The sequence below is a fragment of the Manacus vitellinus genome, unplaced genomic scaffold (assembly GCF_001715985.3).
Source record: "Manacus vitellinus isolate BGI_N305 unplaced genomic scaffold, ASM171598v3 scaffold_36_pilon, whole genome shotgun sequence".
In the NCBI taxonomy this organism is placed as follows: Eukaryota; Metazoa; Chordata; class Aves; order Passeriformes; family Pipridae; genus Manacus; species Manacus vitellinus.
The window spans coordinates 3275084-3294506 of NW_021940508.1; the positions used below are offsets into that span (position 1 = coordinate 3275084).

At 39.7% G+C, this 19423-nt stretch overlaps 1 protein-coding gene across 1 annotated transcript in view; it reads left to right on the forward strand.

The window, feature by feature from the left end:
* The first annotated feature begins 1429 nt into the window (after positions 1 to 1429).
* FGF10 (fibroblast growth factor 10) overlaps positions 1430 to 19423 on the forward strand; it is a 65552-nt gene continuing 47558 nt past the window's right edge. The window contains exon 1 of the mRNA XM_008932075.2: positions 1430 to 2007. Within this exon, the coding sequence (XP_008930323.1) occupies positions 1674 to 2007 (334 nt within the window). The 5' untranslated portion in view covers positions 1430 to 1673. The remainder of the gene's footprint in view (positions 2008 to 19423) is intronic.

A 19423-nucleotide genomic window follows, 5' to 3' on the forward strand; every position in this document is an offset into this window, starting at 1 on the left:
TAAACGACTCATGTTAGCAATTAGAAAATGGTCATTTAGGGCCCTGATTTCTTTTGAGACAAGGAGGGTGAGGGTGGGGAAAGAGACACAATAAATCTTGAGAGGCTTAAAAGGAAGAGGAGGCTAAAGTGTGAACTTTTTATTTCAGCAACGGAAGCGAGAAATCAGTGATTCATTAAAGGAGGGAGAAAGACCTCCATGGAAGCTGGCAAAGAAGGAAAAGGACCTAATTATGTCTTTTCCCTTTTTACTCTCTCTGACCAGCATATAATCTGCTTTTCCAGGGTCTGCCTGTAGTATATACTTCTTTCCAACCTCTCCACCCAACCCCTCCTCCAGCGGGGGGGAGGGGGAGATCTAGCAGGCAACAAGCTCCAGGTGGCTTTCTCAATCACTCCACTGCAAAAGAAATAAAATAAAACAAAACCCTCCACTAGCAAACAAGTTGGGGGGGTTGGGGGTTGTTTTTTGTTGTGTGGTTTTTGTTTGTTGGGTTTGTTTGTTTGTTTTGGGGGGGTGGAGAGGGGATAAGAGTGAAGGAGGAGGGAAGCTTCCCTAGAGGGGATTGGTTCAGCTTGGAAGACAGGGAAATTAGTAAAGCATGAGTCTCCAAGCCATCCTGGTGGCCGGCGCTCCGAGGAGAAGAACGCTTTAGGAGCAATTAGCAGCGAGCCGAAGGCGGCGGCTGCAGTGGCCGCCGCAGCCCGGGAGGAAGCGAGGGCAGCTTCGCAGCAGGCACCGCTCGCTCCAGCTGCAAAAAGGTTTCAGATGTCCCACCGCTGCCTGACCCCCTGCAAATAAGGGCTGACCACCAGAGGCACATCCCACCTCTGACTTCTAATCGCTGACATTTAGACTACAGCTTCCAACCTGTTTACAACCAAAAGGGGAGAGAAAGGAAAGGAAGGGCGGGGGGGACAAGTTGGGATTTCTCCCTCTCTTTCTCTGGATTTTTTTTTTTTTAATACTGTTCTGGAGAATTCAAAGCAAAACAAAGAAACTTCCTCCTCTGGGGTTGTCAGTGAGAAAAGGACGAGTTGTGCAACTGGTTTGGGTTTTGCAAAAAGACAAGAGGGTGGGGATCAGAAGAAGGTGCAAAGCCACAAAGTGTGAGTGTGTGTGTGTGTAAAGGTGTATATGTGAAAAAGCTATTCCGGCACCCCTCTCCGCTGGTTATTATTTATTTTTGTTATTGTTGTTGTTGTTGACTTTGCTGTCATCTATTTTTCAGACCTTTCTGCATCTAAGATAGTGAAGAAAGGAGTGAGGAAGTGAACAAAATAACTCCTGGGAAGTCTCAAACAAGGTTGGGGAGTGTGTGTGTATGTGGGGGGGTGGGGAAGGGAAAAAGAAAAGAGGATTAACCACAGCAACACCACCACCACCCCCCCCCCAAAAAAAAAAAAACCAACACCAAAACAGAAAAAAAAAACCACAACCAACAGCTCTTTTTTTCTGAGGGAGGACTCGAAGGATTAAAAGGCAGCAACTTCTGAGGCGATTTGTCCCCTGAGTTATGGATGTTGGTGCACTTACTTCAGGCCTGATCAGAGCTCAGAGGAATCTAACCAGAAGCAGCAACAACCGTCTCTCCACTTGCCTTTTACCAGGTTTTACCCTTCCAGTATGTTTCATTTGATAAGACATTTTCCAGCGCCCAGAGTTTCAGTACAATGTGCAAATGGATACTGACAAATGGTGCCTCAGCCTTTTCCCACCTGCCTTGTTGCTGCTTGCTGCTGCTCTTCTTGGTGTCTTCTGTGCCTGTCACCTGCCATGACCTCGGCCAGGACATGCTGTCCCCGGAGGCCACCAACTCTTCTTCATCATCATCCTCCTTCCCCTCGTCCTTCTCCTCTCCTTCCAGTGCGGGGAGACACGTGCGGAGCTACAATCACCTCCAAGGAGACGTGCGCAAGAGGAAGCTCTACTCTTACAACAAGTATTTTCTCAAGATCGAGAAGAACGGCAAGGTCAGCGGCACCAAGAAGGAGAACTGCCCCTTCAGTAAGTACAGCTCCGCCGCCGCGCCCCCAGCGCGGCTGCCGCGGCCCCGGGCGCCCGAGCCCCCGGCTGAGGAGAAAAGGGAACGGACGGGAAGGGAGAGGTGAGGCCGGGGAGGGAGGGGGCGCGGGCGGGGGGGTGCTCAGCTCGGCTCTGCGGGACGCCGCTCCCGCCAGCCCGTGTATCTCGGGTCTTTCCAGTTACATTTGTCCTTGCAAATGGCCCTCGCTGAGCACCGTTTAGTTTCTCCGCCCGGCCGGAGAACAAATTAGAAAGATTTGGAAGGAAGCGGTGCAGAGTGTGTGTGGGGGATAAACCGGGGGGGGGGGGGGGGGCATTGTCTCCTGAATCTGAAAATCATTATCTCCTGTCATTAAAACGACTTGGAACAATTAATCGATAGCTCCCACGCACACACACGCGCCCGCCTCTCTCCCCGACCCGCACAACAGCCGCCTGCTCTCCGCTCCCTCCTCCCCGAGCCCTGGGCGGGGTTGTTTGTCCCTGCGGGCCGGGTCTTGCCCGTGTGCCCCCGGCCGCGCTGGGAGCCGGTTGCGCGGCCGCGCTGCCGCCCCCGGGGATGGGGAGCGGTGCTGCGCTGCCGCCCCGCGGCCGGGCTGCTGCGCCGCTATACGCTGCTCGCTCCATTGTAAACATCTGGGATTGCCTTCCCACAGACCTCACACGCGTTTCATTGTCCTTCTCTTTCTCTCTTTCTCTTTTTGTTTTTTAAGAAATAATCTCAGAGCAAAAGTCGTATGGTTGTCTCCGTAGCTGAAGTTTTGAGCTTTTCTGTAGTACTAATTAGGGGTTTAGTAATAGAATGCTTCTTGTAATGTATTTTTGGCGGTTAGTGCTAGAAATGTAAACTTCATTTAGTTTTCCTGCCTGTGCAATCTCAAATTGAAGTAACTGCAGTAAATCACAATATATTGCATTGTAGCTCTTAAGCGCCTATATCCCACTATAGGAACATGCTGAGAAAGTAAGTTCTGTTATGCAACTCTTGGAGGAAACAGACTTTCTTTATTGGTGAAGAACACACTTTGGTTCTTGGGTTGTTTTACATAAATCCAGATAAACCTGGGAATAAATCTTCTGTTAAATTAAAACAACTGAAAGTGATTTAAGGAGATCCCTTGATAACTAATGTATAAAATATGGAGTACTTCAGCAGGTTGCCGTGATGTATGATAGATACTGCCTTTAACTCAGCTGTATTTCTAGTAAATATTCATATTATAGGCTTGCAAACAATGAGAAAAAGGCTGCAGTGCCATATGTCACTGCTTCACTTGCTCCTTGCAACTTCATTCTTTATCATGCACTCTAATGTTGGTAAAAGCTTTATGTGTGAAAGCAGGTGACTCTTATGGCCTCCCTTTGTGTATTTCATAGAAAGGCAAATTCTTGAAAAACACAGCTGTAAGGAAGGCTTGACTTTTATGAATTTGTGTGGAATGAGGTACTAGCACTGTATTTCTCAGATTACCTTTGGGTTTGGAGGAGAACAGCATTTTCATTCCCCTAAAATGGGATTATGAAAGCTTTGTGTGCATCTTTGAGAACATCAAATTCTTTTATGCAGAGTACTGCTGCCAAAAAAAACTATAAGGTGCCCAGTCTGACAGCGGTGTACTCAGAAAAGTAACTACTCATCTGAGCAGTCCCACTTAGCTAGCAGAACTGTTCAATGAGTAAACTTGTACACATGCATGAACTTCTGCAAGATCTTGCAAGAAGAGGTGGAATACACTGAAGTGCATATATACATCTTCCTACCATTTCAGTCTACATGCAAAAACAACCCCCTGCAACTATGGGAGAGGGGATGTGTGGTGTGTCCTGGTTTTGCAGGCAGTATATGAGAAGGAGAATTGGCCTTCTCAGTGATGTCATGGTTGTTGTCACATTTGCAGAGTATCTGCTGAAAAGAGAAGAATCTAATTTGTTTCATATAAAAACAAAACAATGCCTTTATTATACATAATTTTATCTTATTGCTGAGGATTATATGCAGTGATGAAAGGACTCCCATCATCTTAAAACTTGCAGCTTGTGTACTGCACTTATATCACAAAGTCAGATCTAGTGTACAACATCTTTCAATACAAAACAATTACAATCTGGTTGGCAGAAGTCAGAGTTTTATGTTGGTCGTTACTAGTCATTGTAATATGCAGTGTGAAATTGTGTTTTCTGTAAAAGCTCATAGTCTAAGACCATTTAAAAATATATTTACTGTGCCTTTATTCAAGGATGTTTGTGTAGCAAAATGTTGCAAGTGCATCACTAAATCTATGCTTTTCATAACTTCACGTGTAGAGATCCCATCATAATACTGCTGTAGTCCCAAGCTGGACTGGTTCCATGCAAATATATGATTTATTTTTCATATGGTCCAAAATAAGTAGTGACACATGTATAGCTTTCTGCCATGCATAGAATTAGCCAGGTAGGCCACTAAATTGTATCCTGTTTCACATTACAGACTATTTAATCTCTATTATGAGTTTCTGTCCCCAAAACCATGTTTTTCTAAACAAATAAAAGTGACTACTGACACACAAGACTGAAGTATTCTAATTTGGAGGCTAATTTCCTCATATGCTAATGTTTAAAATCAGTTTATGCTGAAGTAAAGCCTTATCAGTAAGTCTGTAAGATCATGGTATGTTGTGTAATTAAACAACAGCTTTCATGGCTCACTGCCAATTAAGCATGGTCAAGTAAGAAGAACAGTTAGAGAAAGTCAGAATAAACATTCAGAAAACAGAATTCAGCCTCCAGCCTTCAAATGGCTCAAGCAGCATTCTTAGATTTGCTCTATAAATATTGCGTAGAGTGCACTGAATTAAAGTTTACTCTGGCCAATGTATTTCAACTTGATTGCTTTGAATTATTCTGTCACCCACCACAAAGGTGGCTCCTGATTGTTTTGTCAGAAGGCTGGGGGAACTTGCACAATTTGGCATAGTTGGAGGAAGTCTATCACTGGATAGAAGTAGGACACAGTTTAGTTTTTGTTTTCTTGTTCCTTATATCTGGAAGCTGGTCCTCAAAATGCAATTATTAGCTTGTCCTACAGCACCATAGCTGTGAAGTCCCTTGCCCCTTGACAGAGCTATTTATATGCACAAATAAAGAGAGCTGTAGTGCTTTCTGGAGACTTACATACTAGTTTGGGGAAAAACAAATCCAAAAATCCTCCAATGAGCTTTCACAAAAGCTTTCACTATAGCTTGAACCCTGGGACCACCAAAAGAAGCTTAAACCATATATGAAGACTGAGAGGGAACTCATATGCAGATTCTGATTTCACTTGCACCCAGACAGCTTTCTTGATTGAAGATAGTAAAATTCTTTGGGATTAATGGATGGCTTGAACTAGCTATGATAAGCTAGTTAAAGAAAACTAGATAGTGTTTCTGAGTGCTATACTATTTTCAATTGACTTTTAATGCAATTGTTAATAGTACTGTGAAGCACACAGACTTCAGAATTCAGAACAGACCTTATTAGCTGAAGAACAGTAACAAAATATGTAGTGCTTAATTAGCAGCAGCTACCTGCAGTCTGTGGAGGGAGTTCTGCCCGAGCAAACTCAACATCAGGCCATTACTTAGGTATGCGTTTAGGGAGTGAAGTCTGTGTCACTGAGCCTGCATATTAGTGGGAAGAATTGCTGGAGCGATTCCTGCGGGCTTTGGACCAAGCAGTGCTATGCAGAACCTACGGTAGATGGCGGCACAGCCACTGCCTGGTGTTACCTCTGCTCAAAGGAGGTGGACATGAGGGTTTGAACCCTCAACTGCATAAGCTAATTTAGCTCAAGCAAAGCCAAAAGGGCTTACACCAGCAGATATTCTAATAATTGGCCTTCTGAGCATCCCAAGTGGACTAATCCAAGCAGTGCAAAAACACAGCAATTGCAGACTAAGAGTGTTTACCAGGGGAGCTAGCAAGAAATAATTAGCTATTTCCCACGAGCTTACCTATTCTAGGCTTTTCTTCTGAGTATGCAATTATCTTTTCTATTAAGCTTTATGAACTGCTGAAGTCCCTGATAGTCTTGGGTTTTGCTTTAGTTAGCGTGGGATCAGCTTAACAACGAAGTGAGTAAAAGCAGAAAAGTTCTGGGCCTCATTCTGTAGCCCAAAAGGTTGTAAACAACCACTTTAATTGCTATAAGTGCTAAACACTACTAATGAGGATTTTGTGTGCATACATACATGATTGATAAATAGATATTTGTAGTACATATTGGGTTATATACAGAAAATTAGCATTAAATGTGTTTTGATTCAGTATACTCAGTTTGATACTCAGTTTTTTGATCATACTTCAGGTGCAACAAAATAATAGAGTGATATACCTTGGCCTCAGCTATGAAGCTCCAAGCAGATTAGAATAATTGGTAAAATATGTTATTTTACTACTGAACATTTTGTAAGCTAACTGTTTGCAATTATTGACTCCTCATCATATGGTATTTGTAAATTAATGTGAGAACTTTTCACTGTTTTTCTAAAGACTGGTGAGCAGGCATATGTGTTTTGTTGTTTTACTCTCCACAGAGTTCTGTTTTATTGTTTTACCAAAGAAAATACTTAAAATATGAAGTAATACTGTTTTAGTGAAGTAATTTGAAATTTAGGCTCTTCACTGTGAAATATATAAGTTCTTACGGAGATGATTTCTTACTTTTTTCTTTTTTTTTCCTTCTTTTTTTTCCCCCCACAGAACTCATATAATTTATAACAGCAGTATAAAACCATAGGCACTTAGGATTTATGAATGTGGAAAGAATTGTACTATTTAATGTCTACATGACACCCTCCTGTTACCCTTGCTGCATTCCTGCCTTGTGGACCCTCCATGCTGATACTGTAGTCCTAACATAAATCTGTTCAAAATACATTGTTATAAGAAGTCTTTTTGTCTTCATAAATCTAACTTATGGCCACTTAGGGAAAAAAAAAAGAAAAATATAAAGAGAGGGACGGCTGGAAGTTTGTTCTTGAAACATGAGAAGAAAGAAAACAAGGGGCATATAGGCTTCTAGATGCCATGCTTCTGTTTTAGTGGCAGGGTTCACAGGTAGTGGCTCGGTCAAAACTTCCCTTGAAGATGGCATTAGCTGAGTGAGCATTATAGAATGTGCTTACACTTCTGAAACATCTTGGATGCATTCACTCACAGGTTAAGATCCTCTGTTTTGAAATAAGGCATTTTAAGATGACTTTCAGATGTCTTTGAGCTGTGTGTGTGAATAGGGGCCTTTTCACTTCAAATGAGAGTCAGTTCAGATCCTGCAATAGGGGAGTTTTCATTTGTTTCACAGGGGTTTTCATTTTGGAAAAAGAAAAACCCTTCTGTGAGCAAATCTTGTTAAACTGTGTGTCTTAAGTTAAAAACAGCCTATATGAACACAGGGCAACAACTCATGTTGTGGATTACTGACTTTTCCTCTGAGAAAGTAATGTGATTGCACAAGGAAGATTCTAAATAAGGGGGGGAGAAGTATTTGTAAACAATATTGTATTTCTGTTCATAGCTTTAATATTGGGCTGATAGGAATAGTGTCAGCAATGCAGAGAAATTACTCAGTCAGAAATTACTCAGTTAATTCCTTCTTGGCATTAACATGACATAATGAAACATTGTTTTCTCAGTTTTCTGGACAGCTCTTACAGTCTCTTCTTCTCCAAAGTTGCACCAGGTCGAAATTTCTGTTTGCTCCTTTTGAACACTTGCTACCACTGCTTGCGATTGCAATTAGATACTAAACTACCTTATTCTGGGGTTTATCATTTAAGAGCTCTTCTTCACATTGAACAGCACAAATAGTTTGAATGTTTATCAGCATTGCCAACTAGTGTCAGCTTGATGAGGATGCATGGATAAATAGACTTTGCTTGCTTTGGGCTACCGGTACCAAATTACCAGATCAGAAGTGGAGGATGCATTTAGTTAACCTTAGCACGTGTTTGTTTCTCAGTAGGTAGGTATGCTGGTGCTGCTAGTCTGACTGTTTGTACTTGTCAAACAAATTTTTCTTCTTTTGTTTTGACAACTTACTTTGATGCAATATTTTACTATCTTGCTGCCTTTCATTACTCAGGTGCTTTACAGTGAAAAATAATCAATGGTGCAGGCAAAGGATCCTTTCCTAGCTCTGCTAATTGCTTCTGTTTCTTGTGTCAATTTGCTGTAAAATATCTCTGTTGGTTAGAACACAGTAAAAAGGAGACAGGAAACACTGTTTCATGAAGTTTTGAAAAGTCAGCCTGGGAAAGCTCTTTGTGTTTATGAAGAGAATTAAAATCTTCACGGGTAGGAGTCAGGAGGAAGTGGCTTAATCTTTAATCACTGAATGGTTATTGAAACCGAATTCATTAGCTGAGCAGATTATTAAAAGTGATTATGCTGCTTCATGAGTACAGTGCAATAAATGGAAGTTTCAGGGGAAAGAAATAGTTAGAAGTGAGCCAAGTCACACACCAAATAGTGGCTTTAAAGGCACTCTTTTTAAATTAGGTCACTTGTGTTCTTTCTTTGAACATTCAGTTCTAATTGCAACAGTAAATCAAAGAATACACTCAAAGTAGATTCCCATGTAAGGTGGACAACTGGACAGTGCCTTTTTACTGCTACTAACACGTGCATCCAATTACTGAGTTGATATACTCACAATGTCAGTTGTAAAGCATTCACCTATTTTATGGTTAGCCTAAAGAATTATTAGCCTGTCCCCTTTCACATTTACCTCTAAATAATCTGTCAGTAGTGTATATCTTCTACAGTTAAAGAGGAATTTTCACACACATCTAAGAAAAAAGGAAATGTTGAAACTACACCAAATACTGTTATTGCTTTTCTCTTTCCTCTTTCCATAATTTTTGGTGTTGTGCAAAAGAAGAAAAGGTTACAGATACTAGAACCATGAATGATTGTGAATGTTATATAAAAATAAAGATCAGATATTTCATAAACCTTGATTTAGGAAAGCAATATGATGCCTGCTTCTTTCATAGTGGAAAACACATGTGAAGGACAATAAGCTTAGTTGGTTTTTGCAGTTCTTGACTCCTCTTTCTACATGAGTAGCAGAAGTGAAAATGGGGACGGGGGATGAGGGGGATGAGGAATCCCATTGGTTTTCTTTTTTCTGCCACTGATATTAGAGGTTCAAACATTGCATGGAAATAAATGAAATATAAAGGGTTTTTTTTAGGTTCCTGATGCACAGCTGTGCAGCTGTAGTCAGCATGTGTGGGAGTTGGGGAGGGTATGCTGAAGCATTTTGGAAGGATCCAGGATGTTATTTAATTGGAATTAAGGCATGGTGTTAAGTGGAGCCTGGGTATAAATCAATGATATTGTGCCTGCATTAGAGGAAGTGGGTGGGAAGTGTGACAAGTACCAGAGCAGCACCAGAAAGGATGACAAGAAAGAAATAGAGGCAGCATGTGTCATGAGTGGGAGAGAAGCAGGGAGGGGGGGGAGCATGTCTTACCCACTTCGGCAGCTGTGAACTGCCAGTGATGTTGAATTGTCCTGTCTGATCTCATTGTATCATCTGTTTGCTCACAGATTGAAACTATGAAATCATTAAAATGCCTTTTGAATTTCTGTAACAGTGTGTGTTTGGTGTTGTGATATAAACTTCCAACTCCCAATTTTGTTGTGTCATCTCTGGCCCTATTCTCTCCATACTATTTGGTACATGTTCTAGAGTTCTCTTCTTTGCATTACCCTTTTCAAGAGGATTAATAACCTGCTTTATTCCTAATATCAAAGTCAGTATAGACTACTTGCAAGCAGAAGGATTGGCAAACTTGCCCTTGAAAGTAATAAGCAATTTGAAACAGCCACCAGCTCTTGGTGGTTTGTTTGGTTGTTTTTTTTTCTTAAAATTTTCCCTATGATAATACCATGCACTGTATTTGTTGTGAGAAACATATACCTGAAGGACATCAACACTCTAGCATGCTAAGTGGTTTAATTTTTGAAGGATGGAATAGGGTGGGCGTAATGGTTTGGTCTAGGCCTCTTCCTGGCAACCAGGTCGAAACTAAGGAAGTACCTATGTCCCAATATTCCATGTTATTCTTTACATAAGTAGGAATATAAATAGAAGTTGGAGGAAGTTGGTTGGCCAGGTCTCTTCCAGCAAAGTTGGAGACAGCAGGCTCCCTGCAGCCGGTCTCGCTTGTGTGGGAGTGAGGCCTGTGAGGCCTGTTGTTTTTCCTATTTGAGAGGAGAGATTTGGTGGAGTGGCTTTTGTTTTCTTAAGGAAAGTATTAAGATTTTGGTTTGATAGTTCTTTGTTGGTTGTGTATGTCTATTGTTCTGTTTTTTGGGGGGTGTTGGGGGTTTCTTTCTTATGTGTATATTATGTTTTGTAATTGTATATACATGTAAATACATATATATATTGCTTTAGGTCTCTTATTTCGGTTCTTTTGGGGTTTTTTTTCCTTCCCTTTGCTTCCCATGTGTTCATAGACAAAAAGGGGGGGAAGGGCTTTTGCTGTGGTGTTGGACACTTGGCAAGGAGCCAAGTCCAAGCTGCCACAGTGGGTAGAATATTTTTGTGACTGATATGTTTAATGTTAAAAAATATGTCGTAGTTTGTAAGCTTATCTTCAAGATTTGAAGTAGTTACAAGTTTGTTAGTACAAAATATATGTGTGCACAGATATGTATGCTCTATAACGATGACTTCATTTAATGCGAAGTGGATTTTATAGGACTGCGGTGTTAGAGTCTTCTTTTCATACATTTCGATGACACTTTAGGAAATGCTAAAATTCCTGATCTTCCTTGAAACAATCTGTTAACTTCAACAGAACAAAGCTTTTTTCTCTGTGTTTCCCAGACACTTATTTTTTCCCTATGTTTTTTCTTGGATGTAAACATTAAAAGTATAAACTGTGCCATAGAACCATATAATATTCTGACTTTTAAGGTTCTCACAAGGATTATTGTGTTCAACTCCTGATTCTGCACAGGATAATCTGGAAGTCAATCTGGAAGTACCTTTCTTATCCATATGAATTATCTTAGTACCTGTGGCATATGTCAGTTGGAGGCAAGGTAATCAAAACCTTCCCCTGAACTGTAACCTTGGCTCATGGCTTGACTCTGCCCTTCTTCCCTGTCTCAGGGAAAGCAGAGTGGTGCATGCAGCTCCCATTCTGATGACAGGACACCTTTCCTTTGTCAAAACATTGTGCTAATAACTGCAACACAGAAGTTCTGTGCTCACTGAGGATCTGTAACTGCAAAACTAATGGTAACATGAAAAGAAGCAGCGGAAGAGTCTAGAGCTAACCTCATGAGCCAAGCTGGGGTAGCTTGCTGTTAGTCTGCTTCAAGGTCTAAGCCTGATTGCTCAGCTGTCTCTTCAGATGCTGAAAATATAACCTACCATACAAGGTACATGGGTGGATTTGGTGCTACCCTTACAAGTTGCTGGGTCATTCATCAGTATGTACTTTGGCTGAATGGCTGAGCTAAGGCACCACCATGTGCAAACTGGAGCAAAAAGTTATCACAAGCTGAGTTTCACTAGGTGTTCTGAGTTACAAATCATTGCAAACACTTTAAATTTTCACTTTATGTGGTTCTGACAGAAATAGCTTATATAGCATGTAAGAAATGGAAGGAAATAATGATTGTTTCAGCTTCTTAGAGGTGAAGATGCTGCTGAAAGCACGTGTGCAAGTACAATGATTCTTATGAATAGTAACATTTAATGTCACGTCTGATAGCTTTATTCATAAAACAGCATCACCTCTGCTTCCAAACACTCATGAGCACACATAAACACTGACTCATTTCTTAGTGCAATGAGTAGTTTAAACCCCTTAGGCAGCTAATATGAAATTTAGTAAGGTTAGCCCTGAAGCCCAAAAATGGATTCAATTTAAGAAGTTTTGCTGCTCCTCTTGGATTTTATTTTGTGGGCATCCCTAGTCCTAGGCCAAGAATGATGAAGGAGATGTTGAGATCATGCAGACTGGTAATTCTCTCCATCCTGACAATGATGCTTCCTATTCCTAACATACAACAGGAGATACTGCAGACCAGGGAAAGGGTGACAGTGCTAAAAAAAAAAAAAAAAAAAAAATCTGTGCTCCAGATACTACGAATGCATCATTTCTTTCACAGCTTCATGTGCCTGAAGAACCTGGGAAGTGGTAATTGGAGCCCAGCCTGTACATCCTGTGGCATTTAGACTGTATAGCAGCCATACATTAGTATGATACTTCATTTTCTCATGTGACATAAACCAGTCAAGAACAGTGACTTCTAATTGTTTCAAATTGTATATTAAGGAGATACAAGACTGTATATTCAGTTGTATATTAAGGAGATACAAGACTGAGCCCACTGACATTTTAAGATCACTGTATGGAAGACAGAAAGATTACTATAGGTAAAGGCAGTTTATATAGTGTCTTGCTATAGGGTTTTGGATGAGAAAATGCTTTTAATCTGAATGAAATATGTCACAGAACATATTTCTATATGCTCTCTAAACTGCTCAGTTTAGTTTGCAACTAAATTACTTGGGAAAGAAAAGGTCTAACACCAAGTATCCTTACTGAAGAGCTTGTAGGGTATTTGAATTTTATAAAGATTATTAATTACTATGATGGATTTTTTTAATCAAGACTGAAACATATACAGGCTGGAATAATGAAGTAGGATTGTGGGAAATAAAGGTTCACATCCTTCACCATGTGCTCTGAAGATAGTCTGGGAATAAGGGGAGATGGGGGAATCTTGGGAGTTCCTCATGATCCTCCTGGTGATTGTCAACAAACACAGAAGAGGAATCTGCTTAAAGGTAGAGGGTAAAAGGCTGGACAATTTGGCATAAGGATAGTCTGTGTGAATTAAATTTTTAGTATAGGAAGTGCCATAAAGTATTAGGAAATACCAGGCTTTATATATTTGTTATTCATTGTACCTCAGAATTTCTAAGAGTAGGTATTTGAGTCTAATTTCTCTTTGTCTCTTTGCTGCTTATAAAATGAGGCTAGCAATATTTCCTACATGAGCAAGGGTGTTATGAAAGCAAATTATTTGTGAAACACACCAGTAACAGTGTGATGAGTGCCAGCAAAAAAAGTCCACCCAGAGAGTAATAATTCTTTTTTTATTGAAAGGTTTGGATATAAGAAACAGCAAGGGCAGTTTTGTCCTCTTATATAGGACAGGTAAGAATAGGCTACTTCTTAACTCTAGCAGACTTAGCTGTTTGTCTTTTGAGTGGAAAAAAATGTTTTAAAAAAAATTATTCTATAGTTCTTCTTGCAAGCATTCTGTCAAGATTGCTCAACAGATTTGTTGCATAGCATAAAACAAAAGTTAATGGTAAAATAGCTCCTAACCAAATAGCATGGGTGGAGCACAAATTGGATCTTCTTGTCAAGCTGAGCTCTAGATCTGATTCTACTGCATGAAATAATAATCACAAGCAATGTCAAAATTTCTTTTGCTTTGAAGTTATGAACATTAGGATGTTTTAGCTCAAGGTTCTCTATAGTTTCCATGATTAAACAGTTAAAATATAATTGTTATTTCACTCCTTACTGTAAGACCTATCAGTCAAAGAAATTTGAGCATGATAGCCACCTAATATTTATTGTATTAATATATTATGCGGTTTTGGGAGTGCCTTAATTTCCCTGAAATGCTGTCGATGCATTGGAGTTAACATATTGAAATTATTTGTTTGGGTGTTTTATTTTCTATCATTTCTTTAAATTAATGGTACTTCCCCTTTAGTGTCACAGACATTATTCTTTCAGTTTAATCTATTACAATTACTTTTACATGTCACAACTTTGCTTTGAAATGACAGCCATCGAAGTTAATGTCTTTTCAACTTTAGTGAAAACACTTATAATGAGGCTGACACTTGGCTCATGTGGTATTAATCTGGTCTCTTGGTCATTTCTTCAGTTTCTCCTGCTGCGGTCAGCTCTCAAAAAGACATATCTGCAGCTGGGGAGTACATAAGATTAACTTCCGCCTCTCTGTGGCTTCTTGCCTCAGACCACACACCAAATAATTCCTCAAAGCATTATCCAGATTTGCTCAAAATTTGCCATGCTTGCTTTATTCCTTCAGTTCTGCCACACATGTATTTGTGGACTCTGCTTACAGCTGATTCTGCTTATGAAACAGGAAGCATTTTGCAAAGATGAGGCTTTAGAGACAAACGCTATTATAAAATATCTATAATAACTTTACTGTAGAACTGTTTTTTGGTTTTGTTAATTTTATAGATGTACACAGTAGACCATAAAGGTCAGCAAGACCTAACCTTTTTGTTTCCAGCTGTACTCAGGGCATAACAAAGACTGATACAGCTTTTAAGTACAGACAGAATCATAGTAATTCCCTTGTCCAAAATGAAATTTTTTAAAAAAGAAAACTACAGTGCTTATATTCAGGAAGAACTCTAGTGCTGTCAACTATTAAATTCAATGATGCTACAAAAAAAATGCCACTGTGCAGATGGAGGAAGTGTTAGTCAGCTCTCTTATCCAGGGACCTCCAAACTTTAATCACGATTTAAAATCCTTTAAAAGGGAGTCACAGGTGTGGGATGTACATAGCTGTGCTCACACACCAGTGCAGACTCAAGAAGTATCTAATGATTAGCAGGAAGACCAGTAGAGAAAAACATCTAATGCTTTCCATTACCTTGTGCTTCATGCAAGAATTTGCAGCTGAGGTTACTCGACACTTCTCATTAAGCCCATAATAGGGAGGGGAAATGTAATTTTGTTGTTTGAGTAAACTTCAGTCTGGCATTTGTTTAGTGCTCATATTGTTGGGTTTTCAGCTAAATATTTTTTCATTGTGGTTTCAGAATCTTTCTGCTTTCCAAAGAACCTGTTATAAATTTATATATATATGTGTGTGTGTGAGTGTGTGTATATATATATAAAGTCTTAATTTATATATGTGTTTATGTGCCAAGCTATAGAAGTTCTATGTGCAAAACTCCCTTTACAGATAGACTTATAATGCAAGAGTAGATTGCATGGCAGTGCAACTAATGTAGCACATAAGATGAAGTTTCCAAAGAATCTGTGAGGGTCCTGACTGAAGAGCAAACATTTTGCCCCCAACACAAGAAAGCCGTTTCCCTATTGGAATGAGTCCAGAGGAGAGTTATTAAGTTGATTACAGGGCTGGAACATCTCTTGAGAATAAGTAGAAATCTGTGTCATTATTGCACTCATTAGACACATTAATGTCTTCAGAAGGACCATAGCATATGCTTTACCTAGCAAAGGATGACAAATGTTAGTCTTCTACATATCTAATAACAATTTTGGAGTTTAGTCAATTAGAGAACTTATCTGTTCTCTTGTTCCAATGGTAATGAGCCCTAGTCAGCATGACCTTGTAATAGAGTCTTTTTGCTGTTGCTTTTTTGTTGGTTTTTTTGCATTCCTTATCCAAGCGGTAGATTTGTTTTCTGATTTTGAAGGAGAGCTGATACCAGTCATTTGTCACAAGCCACTAAAAGTGTCAAAATCTTACAGCAGGCCCTTGGTGGCTTGTTAATCTCTCCTTATTTACCCCCTCCTTCTTTAAAGGAAACAGACACTAATTCACTTAAGCATAATGAGAGCCATGCTTGCCATATAGTCTACTTGGTCCTACCAGCCCAAGTAAAATCTCTCGTTTCTTCACATCCTTTTCTTGGCTCCAACAATTAAACACAAAGCTGAAAAGCACAGGCAGAGCTATTTCATATGTCAAATGAAAAATGGAGGCTGCCATTTTCATAATAGGAAAATATACAAGTGTGCTTTTCCTTTGTACCCCCCCATCCTTCTAAATTATCATCAGCAACGTGCAAAAGATAAACCTCTATTTTAAATAGGGAGACCAGATGTATGTTTAACCTCTCACCCTCATTTTTCTAACTGGCTTCCATTAGGAACAAAAAGTTAATATATTCTAAACAAAAATAACTGATATGGTAAGGTGAACTTTTCAACTGGGTAAGAGTTCTTTAGAAAAAGACAGAATTACAGAGTCCTGTGTTAGGCCAACAGACTGTTTTACTGTAGCAATATTCAGAACAATAACTCCATGGTTACTTTCGATAAGTTGTGGCTGAAATTTTGTTGAGTTGCAGCAAAAACAAAATAACAAGTGCTTAAATTCTCATGTGTCACAGAAAAAACTGGCAATGTGCTATAGATCTTAGGCTTAGTATTCAGTGCTAGAATTTTTCACCTCTGCAGACATTCGCCAACCAAAACTTGAAATATGGCTATGTTATTTTCCTCTTCTTCAGAGACTGGGACTGAGGCAGAGAGTTCAAAGACCAGGATTTTCTCCTTTATCTTTATTCAAGCTTATTCCAACATAAATCCCTAGCCTGGTGATTCTACTCTGTTCTTTATTTTGTGTTCCCAATACAAAGGATGACATGCTTCTTCTTAACAGAAATGGGAATTGAAGGATAAAGGGTAATACTATTCATTTTGTATAGTAGAGGGTGTCTCCAACATAGATATACAGAAAGTGGAAGAACAGTCCACAGAAGTGACTGACTAGAGACAATAGACAATTCTATCCAACGACAGAGGTTTTGGAAAATGTCCTCTTGTCCACTCTTGGTAAAAATGCCCATCAGCCAGTGGAGTAAATAAAGTTGTCAATGTTTGACAATAAGATGTTCTTAATGAACAAAGTTAGGAGCTGCGTGTAGCCCATAAGGTATCCTTTGGAAGAGTTTGGGAACTGAGTTTATTTTATCAGGAAAGATAAATGTTTAAAATGTCATTAATGTATTCACTACAGATACCATCTGTAGAGAGCCTATCCTTTTGAAAGTACACAGTCTGAAAACCGGCAGATTTTGCATATGGATTCTAAATTCGTAGGTTTAATTGCTTCCTTCTCCTACTGTTAAGTTAGTGTTTAGGAGATATTTGATAGAAGAAAATATATTCATACAGGAACCAAAGAAAAATGCCTACAGATAGACAAGGCAAACAGATCTGAAAAAGAGACTGCTGCAATCAGGGAATCAGGGCCAGAAGTGAGTAAGTAGAGGAGAAGCCCTGCAGCCACTTGTTCTGAATCCTCAGCTGGAGGTTACTAAATCTCACCAGCTTATGTTAGCATTTCAAAACTTCTCCCAGGAGAAATCACACATCTTAGCTTTACTGGCATAAATACAAGATTTCAGCCATTCTGGATATTACCTAAAGCAAATGTACACTGGAGTGGTCAGAGAGAGCTAAGCTCCGTCTGGAGAAATCACATAAAGAGTGGCTGGTATGGATTTTTTTTTTCCTTTAGGCATGATTCATAAAAGGCATGCAGGATATTTTAGAATGGAAAAAAAAAAAGTAAAGGGAGTGTTAAAAGAGTGACATTTGAAATAAAATTACCAAAAATCATGTAGACTCTGAACAGAGAGGACGGAGTTTTGACCCTCTACGGAATCTCAGATCTCAGTTTTATGCGTTCCTAGTATTTCTCTGAAAATGGCAAAGTAGTCAATTTATTCTCACTGTGATTTCAATTTCTCTCAAGAACATCATTTCAGCACCTCATAAAAGTAATAATACCACCTTAGAACCTAGTCTAGGAGTAAATACGAGTTGATTTTATGAGTTGTGCCAATCCTAGAAAAAGTTGCAGATGTCAGCTTTACAGAATGCTGAAATAGCCAAGGAAAAGGTCAGTTGTGAGATAAAAAAGAAAAGGAAATTCAAAAATAATTATTTTTACTGCAAGATACAGTGGGGAGACAGGAGCACTCTGCATTCCCACAATAAGCTCATTTTTCTGTACCCTCCAACTACTGTAGAAACTCTTGTCTTTGCAATGTCTACATGAATATCAAAGGCAAACCCATATTGGAACCATTCCTACTGGATACCTTCAGCAGATAGTTTCTATGGAACAGTAGCCTATGCACAGTATCAGTGGCATCTTCACCACACTTCCAGAACACATTGTCTTAGACAAGATGGGCATTCCCAGATGGCCTCTCCCGCCTACAAACATCTGTTTGTGGCAGTTTGGGAATTGTAGATAGGTGGGAAACGGTTTGTGGCTCTTGGCCTAAAATAGAGAAGTTCTGCAAAACCATATAATACGTAACCAGTGAACTTACCATATGAGAAAACAGTCTTTACTTATCTTCCCCTGACTTCTTGTAACATCAGTTTTTGGTGGATCACTTCAAAGTAACCAGACAGGCCTTGTGTCCCAGGATCAGGAAGGAAACAGCATTGCTGTGTGATTTATGATGAGTGGGGAGCTATGTTGCAGGCACGGCCTTGCAATAGGCATTTTTTACACTTGCTTGGTGTGTGTCTGTTAGTTAAAAATGTGTCAAATCACGGGAAAGCAGGACAAAAGAAAACCTCATGGCAGCTCATACTAATACTGTTATCACCAGTGTTCATTTTTTAAATTTATTCAGAAGTTTAACAAATTCAATTAACACCAGATAGGTTTGCTCACCATACCCCTTAGCTATAGGCTGTTACACAGTCTCACTCCTCTAAGGGCTACAAATAATTCTTATTTTCAACCAAAATACTGTCATCAGGACAAGAGCCTCAGGCTGTGCCAGGGGAGGTTCAGTTTGGACATCAGGAAGAATTTCTTCACTGAAATGTTGGTTAAGCATTGCAATGGGCTTTACAAAGGGATGTTGGAGTAATCAACCCTGGAAGTGTTCAGGAAATGGCTGGGTGCAGCACTTAGTGCCATGGTTAGTTGACAAGGTGTTTGGTCAAAGCTTGGACTCAATGATCTTGGAGGTCTTTTCTAACCTTAATGATTCTATGATTTTGTGATAATCAGCAGTGCTCTTTCAATTCTTTTGTCCAAGTAGTGTCTTTAACTGGCCCAAAGCTTTTATTCTTTACAGTTTACTACTGCAGCGTAAATGTAGAGGGCAGTTGTATTCTCCTCTTTTTTTTTTCCCTCTGTTAAACTTAGTACACTAAGTTCATTGCTAAACAGAGAACAGCGTGCTAAGACACGGCGCACTATCTTCCTATGGGTTCTGAATGTGAAGAAATGTAGCTACATCCACATAGGCTGATAAGCTATGCATGGTGGAGCATAGAAATTACTGTGTGGCACCCTGGACACAGCTGTCTTGCTTTCCAGACCATGGTTTAATAGCTTTTCTGGGGCAGTTTAATTTGAAACATTTCTTACTGGTCTGATGGTTGGATCTGTCTAGACATGCCCTTTTCTTATAAGATGATGCTTTCATTCTGCTGTGTTCCAAGAACTGCTTCTATGTACCTTAAGATCTTAAACTAGAACTATCCACCATGTCCAAAACCTAAAAGAGGAATACCAAGATTGCCAAAACTAGTAAACCTCCAAACCA